Here is an 8,074-nt window from a genome sequence, read left to right as displayed (position 1 = left end):
CCCCTAACCAACAAAAAAACTCATTAGATGACAGTCTGATAACATATTTATGGTATGGGATAGGTTTTGTTAGAAAAAAGTGCATATTTCAGGTAGATGGCATAGTTTACAATTGCACCCACCATCACAAATGGACTAGAATAATTACAATGAGCAACGTGTTTACCTAACTACTAATCATCAAACATTTCGTAAAAATACACAGCATACACGAATCGAAAGACACAGATCCTGTGAATACAGACAATATTTCAGATTTTCTAAGTGTCTTACAGCGAAAACACAATAAATCGTTATATTAGCTTAGCACATAGCAATTAGCAGCCCAGCATTGATTCTAGCCAAAGTGAGCGATAAAAGTCAACATCGCCAAAAGATATTAATTTTTTCACTAACCTTCTCAGAATTCTTCCGATGACACTCCTGTAACATCACATTACAACATGCATATACAGTTTGATCGAAAATGTTTATATTTAGCCACCAAAATCATGGTTAGACAATGTGAAATGTAGACAAGCTGGTAAAGAAAAAGTCCTTGCGCCACTTAGACAGTGATCTACTCTTATACATAAATACTCATAAACGTGACTAAAAAATATAGGGTGGACAGGGATTGATAGACAATTTAATTCTTAATACAATTGCGTTATTACATTTTTTAATTTATCCTTACTTTTCAATACAGTTTGCGCCAAGCGAAGCTACGTCAAAAAACATGGCGTCCTAAGCCACTAAAATGTTTCGACAGAAACACGATTTATCATAATAAAAATGTCCTACCTTGAGCTGTTCTTCCATCAGTATCTTGGGCAAAGGATCCTTTCTTGGGAGAAATCGTCTTTTGGTGGAAAGCTGTCCTCTTGCCATGTGGAAATGTCAACTGCGTTCGGGATGAACTGAAAAGCGTGCCCAACTTTTCACATCGTTGCAAAAATAAATGTCCCAAAATCGCACTAAACGGATATAAATTGCTATAAAACGCTTTAAATTAACTACCTTATGATGTTTTTAACTCCTATAACGAGTGAAAAGATGACCAGAGAAATATAACAGGCTAAACTAACGCTTGGAACAGGTGCGCGCCGGTGTCCTCTAGGCTCATGACGCAGCTCCCAAAGAATGACTAGCTTCAGGGTTTTTTCATTTGTAGGGCCTGTGAACGCGCAATCGACCCCGTTGGAATCGTCATCACGTAAAGGCATCCAGGGGAAGACGTAAGAAGTGTCCGTATAGTCATAGCAACGACAGTGCCCTTTTAACTGACTTCAGAAGAGTGGCCAACATTTCTCAAATCTGACTCCATGTCAGGGAAATTGCTGTAGAATGGGCTCTGTTCCACTTAGAGACAAAATTTCAACTCCTATAGAAACTATAGACTGTTTTCTATCCAATAATAATAATAATATGCATATTGTACGATCAAGGATTTTGTGGGAAGCCGTTTAAAAAATTAGCCAAATTAGCATAAATAGTCTAAACAGCGCCCCCATCCCCAACAGGTTATGCACCAGGGCCTCCCACTCCTCTTTCTATTCTGGTTAGAGCCAGTTTGTGCTGTTCTGTGAAGGGAGTAGTACACAGCGCTGTATGAGATCTGCAGTTTCTTGGCAATTTCTCGCATGGAATAGCCTTCATTTCTCAGAACAAGAACAGGCTGACGAGTTTCAGAAGAAAATTCTTTGTTTCTGGCCATTCTGTAATCGAGCCCACAAATGCTGATGCTCCAAATACGCAACTAGTCTAAAGAAGGCCACTTTTATTGCTTCTTTAATCAGGACAACAGTTTTCAACTGTGCTAACATAATTGCAAAAGGGTTTTCTAATGATCAATTAGCCTTTTAAAATTATAAACTTCGATTAGCTAACACAACGTGCAATTGGAACACAAGAGTGATGATTGCTGAAAATGGGCCTCTGTACGCCTATGTAGATATTCCATTAAAAATCAGCCGTTTCCAGCTACAATAGTCATTTACAACATTAACAATGTCTACACTGTATTCCTGATCAATTTGATGTTATTTTAATGGACAAAAAATTTGCTTATCTTTCAATAACAAGGACATTTTTAAGTGACACCAAACTTTCGAACGGTAGTGTAGATGCATCAACCGTATCTTTGAGATGCTTGTGGGAGAATAAGTTATATTTTGTAACTTAACCCATATGTACCATATCTATTTTTCCTGACAAAAATCACGGAGTCTGTGGACGTCAGTAACTTTGATAGCAAGTTCACGACTCTCCAGCCAACCCTGGCACCTCCTCCCGTGTCTTGCAGCCTCTCCCCTGAGCAGCAGGATGCTTTCACAGACTGACTTCTCAGCTCTGCATGGATGAAGCAGTCAGAGACAGAGGGTTGCATCCAGGTCATGAAACGGTTGCATGAACAGTTTCCTAGCACAACCTTGACTGACATTAACTGAATGTATGACACCCTAATGGTACATAGATGAGGCAGACTGTCATCAAAGTCAACATCAACAAACCCAAATAAGCAGGATAAATGAATGCAGCCCTGGTATTGTTGTGCCATGAATGAGTCTGACGTCCTGGTTCTATGACTGTTTCATTGTTTATAGTACCCAGTGAAATCCAAAAATGAACACTACTGTGTAATGCTCTTTTGAATGGATTTCACTCAAATGAAAATGGCTGCCATCTACAAAACATAAAGGAATTTGATGAGAGGTCTATGGGGACAGAATTTGGCATGCTTTGTGGCCTTTGCTTATTTTGCTATTATAATGGGGACCACTCTGTCCCCATCAGAAAGATACACGCTGCTGTTTCTATGCTTCACTGTGAGAGGCTTTGCCCACTGCCTGACTGAGCAAATGAAAAAGGCTGTTTATTCTTGTTACAATACGTCCCTTTCAAAAAATTAATTGCGTCTTTATATGAAAAATGCCATGTTCTCATACAATGGCAAGAAAAAGTATGTGAACCCTTTGGAATTTGCTGGATTTCTGCATACATTTTACATACAATTTGATCTGATCTTCATCTAAGTCACAACAATAGACAAACACAGTCTGCTTAAACTAATAACACACAAACAATTATAATTTTTCATGTCTATATTGAATACATCATTTAAACATTCACAGTGTAGTTGGAAAAAGTATGTGAACCCCTAGGCTAATGACTTATCCAAAAGATAATTGGAGTCAGGAGTCAACTAACCTGGAGTCGAATCAATGAGACGAGATTGGAGATTTTGGTTAGAGCTGCCCCGCCCCATAAAAAACACTCATAAAATTTGAGTTTGCTATTCACAAGAAACATTGCCTGATGTGAACCATGCCTCGAACAAAAGAGAACTCAGAAGATCTAAGATCAAGAATTGTTGCCTTGCATAAAGCTGGAAAGAGTTACAAAAGTATCTCTAAAAGTCAGTCCACTGTAAGACAAATTGCTATAAATGGAGAAATTTCAGCACCGTTGCTATTCTCCCTAGGAGTGGCCGTTCTGCAAAGATGACTGCAAGAGCACAGCGCAGAATGCTCAATGAGGTTAAGAAGGATCCTAGAGTCAGCTAAAGACTTACAGAAATCTCTGGAAGATGCTAACATCTCTGTTGACGAGTCTATAATACGTAAAACACTAAACAAGAATGGTGTTCATGGGAAGACACCATTGAAGAAACAACTGCTGTCCAAAAAAACATTGCTGCACGTCTGAAGCACCTCAATGTTCCACTGCGCTACTGGCAAAATATTCTGTGGACAGATGAAACTAAAGTTGTGTTGTTTGGAAGGAACACACAACACCATGTGTGGAGAAAAAAAGGCACAGCACACCAACATCAAAACCTCATGCCAACTGTAAACTATGGTGGAAGGAGCATCATGGTTTGGGGCTGCTTTGCTGCCTTAGGGCCTGGACAGCTTGCTATCAGACGGGAAAATGAATTCCCAAGTTTATCAAGACATTTTGCAGGAGAATGTAAGGCTATCTGTCTGACAATTGAACCTCAACAGAAGTTAGGTGATGCAGTAGGACAACAACAAAAATAAGTAAATCAACAACAGAATGCCTTAAACAGAAGAAAATATGCCTTCTGGAGTGGCCCAGTCAGTCCTGACCTCAACCCAATTGAGATGCTGTGGCATGACCTCAAGTGACCTCTTTTTTTTTTTTTACACCTTTATTTAACTTGGCAAGTCAGTTAAGAACACATTCTTATTTTCAATGACGGCCTAGGAACGGTGGGTTAACTGCCTTGTTTAGGGGCAGAACGACAGATGTTTACCTTGTCAGCTCGGGGATTCAATCTTGCAACCTTACGGTTAACTAGTCCAACACTCTAACCACCTGTTTACATTGCACTCCACGAGGAGCCTGCCTGTTACGCGAATGCAGTAAGAAGCCATGGTAAGTTGCTAGCTAGCACTAAACTTGTCTTATAAAAAACAATCAATCAATCATAATCACTAGTTAACTACACATGGTTGATGATATTACTAGTTTATCTAGCGTGTCCTGCGTTGCATATAATTGATGCAGTGGCATTCGAGAAAAAGGACTGTTGTTGCTCCAACGTGTACCTAACCATAAACATCAATGCCTTTCTTAAAATCAATACACAAGTATATATTTTTAAACCTGCATATTTAGTTAATATTGCTTGCTAACATGCATTTCTTTTAACTAGGAAAAATGGTGTCACTTCTCTTGCAACAGAGTCAGGGTATATGCAGCAGTTTGGGCCGCCTAGGTCATTGCAAACTGTGTGAAGACTATTTCTTCCTAACAAAGACAGCCAACTTCGCCAAACGGGGGATGATTTAACAAAAGCGCATTTGCGGAAAAAAGCACAATCGTTGCACGACTGTACCTAACCATAAACATCAATGCCTTTCTTAAAATCAATACACAGAAATATATATTTTTGAAACCTGCATATTTAGCTAAAAGAAATCCAGGTTAGCAGGCATTATTAACCAGGTGAAATAGTGTCACTTCTCTTGCGTTCATTGCACGCAGAGTCAGGGTATATGCAACAGTTTGGGCCGCCTGGCTCATTGCAAACTAATTTGCCAGAAGTTTACGTAATTAGGACATAACATTGAAGGTTGTGCAATGTAACAGTAATATTTAGCCTTATGGATGCCACCCGTTAGATAAAATACAGAATGGTTCCGTATTTCACTGAAAGAATGAACGTTTTGTTTTCGAGATGATAGTTTCCGGATTCGACTATATTAATGACCTAAGGCTCGTATTTCTGTGTTATTATGTTATAATTAAGTCTATGATTTGATAGAGCAGACGACTGAGTGATGGTAGGCACCAGCAGGCTCATAAGCATTCATTCAAACAGCACTTTAGTGCGTTTTGCCAGCAGCTTGTCGCTGTGCTTCAAGCATTGTGCTGTTTATGACTTCAAACCTATCAACCCCCGAGATTAGGCTGGTGTAACCGATGTGAAATGGCTAGATAGTTACCGGGGTGCGCACTAATAGCGTTTCAAACGTCACTCGCTCTGAGACTTGGATTAGTTGTTCCCCTTGCTCTGCATGGGTAACGCTGCTTCGAGGGTGGCTGTTGTCGATGTGTTCCTTGTTCGAGCCCAGGTAGGAGCGAGGAGAGGGACGGAAGCTATACTGTTACACTGGAAATACTAAAGTGCCTATTAAGAACATCCAATAGTCAAAGGTATATGAAATACAAATCGTATAGAGAGAAATAGTCCTATAATTCTTATAATAACTACAACCTAAAACTTCTTACCTGGGAATATTGAAGACTCATGTTAAAAGGAACCACCAGCTTTCATATGTTCTCATGTTCTGAGCAAGGAACTTAAACGTTAGCTTTCTTACATGGCACATATTGCACTTTTACTTTCTTCTCCAACACTTTGTTTTTGCACTATTTAAACCAAATTGAACATGTTTCATTATTTATTTGAGGCTAAATTGATTTTATTTATGTATTATATTAAGTTAAAATAAGTGTTCATTCAGTATTGTTGTAATTGTCACTATTACAAATAAATTAAACAAATTGGCAGATTAATCGGTATCGGCTTTTTTGGTCCTCCAATAATCGGTATCGGCATTGAAAAATCCTAATCGGTCGACCTCTACTCTGTAGCACATCTGGTAGCAGGACATGAACTGGGACATGAACTCCCAGGCGTTGGAGTTGATGGAGATCAGATAGAGGTGGCAGCCCAGGAGCAGGACCACCACCAAGTACAACACACAGCGCCGCCAGCAGAAACCCATTCACACTGAGCCACAGTTTCCAAGTGGCGGCTGAAAGGAAACCTGACCTGAAAGACAAAACATCTGTCATTTAACAGTACATCAAATTATATTTACAGCAATAATACAACAAGGGAACCATTGTGTATGTTGGACCAAAAGCATTTCAACACATCTCAGGTTAAATCACCCACACTCACCAAGCAATCTGATGGGCCCAGAGTAGAGCAAGCAGCTGCACAGCCAGATAGATGATGAACCTGCGGTAGTTCCTCTCACCCACACAATTCTCTATCCATGGACAGTGATGGTCAAACCCCCATATACAGTGTTTACAGGTCTGGCAGTACTTAGCTCATGGGCTGCTGCTTGAGACCAAGGGGAGAGAAGAAGCCATACATACTAACAACAACACACACCCAATTTGTTATTTAATCTGTGATCTAAGATTGTGGTAATGTAAGTATACAAGTTATTCCCCATGTAATGATCTAACTGCAATTGGATGGTAATCTACCCGCTGTCCTACCTGTTAGTAAAAAGGAGCCACACTGGCACAGACAAGGAGTGGGGTTTTGAGGTATCATCTCCAATTCTTCACTTGAGCCCTGAGCACACTAACACATTCAAGGGCAACGATAATGTAATAGCAGAAAGGAATACATATTATAAGAAGGGTTTTTGGGTGGTTGGTTGAGGATATTGCTCACCTTGACACAGAGTGAACAAAGCCCAGGTGCATCAGAGAGAGTGTAATACAGCATCACTGACAGCAGGACCAGCAAGGAAAACACCACATGCTGCATAAACTCTCCACTCACCTCTTGTCTTTGCATATCTTAACAGGCGAGATATAAATTCACCAAAACACCACAGAAATCCAGCACAGCAACAAGTGGAAGGTAAAATTGCTATTGTATTCACTTTGGCTAAATTATAAGGCTGGCTAGCCTGCAAGCTATCACTAGCTTTTATTGTTGTCATAATGTGACAGTGTCCCAGTCGGTCTTGCCTGGCATGCTAACGTTAGCTAGCTAGCTAAATGGCAAATTAAATTGTTTCGTCTCAAAGAGTAATTTGCCAGTGTCCTGTAAGAATAGTATCAGTGTGATAACCCATGTAAGGATGACATGTACGGTCCTAATTAGTCAACCAAATCGAAACACGTTTTTAAACATCATGGCACAATCGAAGTCGAACACTAGCTAACTAACTTTAGCTAGCAAAGTTATTCGTCTTCGATGAGGTTTAACGGCGGTTGGCATCCAATAACTGTTGCCTTACTGCCACCAACTAGACTGGGGTATTAACCCATAATACTTTGCATGGAAAAAGGGGAAAGTAAAAAAAAAAGTTAAAAAAATAAATACAAAATCAAATCTAACGCTACACTCATAAAAATAAAAAAAACACCACCCTATTCCACCATTTAAACCGGCCTGAGAGGACTGGACTCCACTAGTCAACACACCCTGTAACTCTTGACACCAAGTCTCGTACATCCAAATACTTTTCTGCAGCTGCCGCCACAACTTCTATTTTCTGCAACTTTATGTTCCATCCCTGCGGTACAGTTGATAACCATTACTATGAACTAGGGCTGACCCCAATTTAGTCAACTGGTCGATTGTTTGGTTGTTAGGCTGTTGGTCTACCAAGATTGTTTTATGCGCCCATCTCAGGAACTAATCCATTGCAGAGGCCTAGACTAAAAGATCGATCTGCTTTCATGAAAATGTGGTCAGAAGCTGCATATGGAGGATGTAACGCAATTGCAGAGGCTTCAGACGCATGCAGAGGCCAATTCGAGCTCCGTGCCGCATCGGCATGTGCCTCCCACAAAATGTAACAATGCA

General features: G+C 40.1%; 1 protein-coding gene across 1 annotated transcript; it reads right to left on the bottom strand.

The window, feature by feature from the left end:
* Positions 1-3,459: 3,459 nt before the first annotated feature.
* On the bottom strand, positions 3,460-7,396 carry zdhhc12a (zinc finger DHHC-type palmitoyltransferase 12a). The gene is given in 7 exon segments (XM_055886010.1): positions 3,460-3,474; positions 6,099-6,207; positions 6,209-6,286; positions 6,419-6,572; positions 6,736-6,835; positions 6,929-7,056; positions 7,300-7,396. Coding segments are annotated over 7 exon segments (681 nt in total).
* Between the last annotated feature and the right edge of the window lie 678 nt (positions 7,397-8,074).

Source organism: Salvelinus fontinalis, chromosome 28, assembly GCF_029448725.1.
Source record: "Salvelinus fontinalis isolate EN_2023a chromosome 28, ASM2944872v1, whole genome shotgun sequence".
Lineage (NCBI taxonomy): Eukaryota > Metazoa > Chordata > Actinopteri > Salmoniformes > Salmonidae > Salvelinus > Salvelinus fontinalis.
Note: the sequence above shows the minus strand (reverse complement) of the source record. Positions and strands in the feature narration are given on the sequence as shown.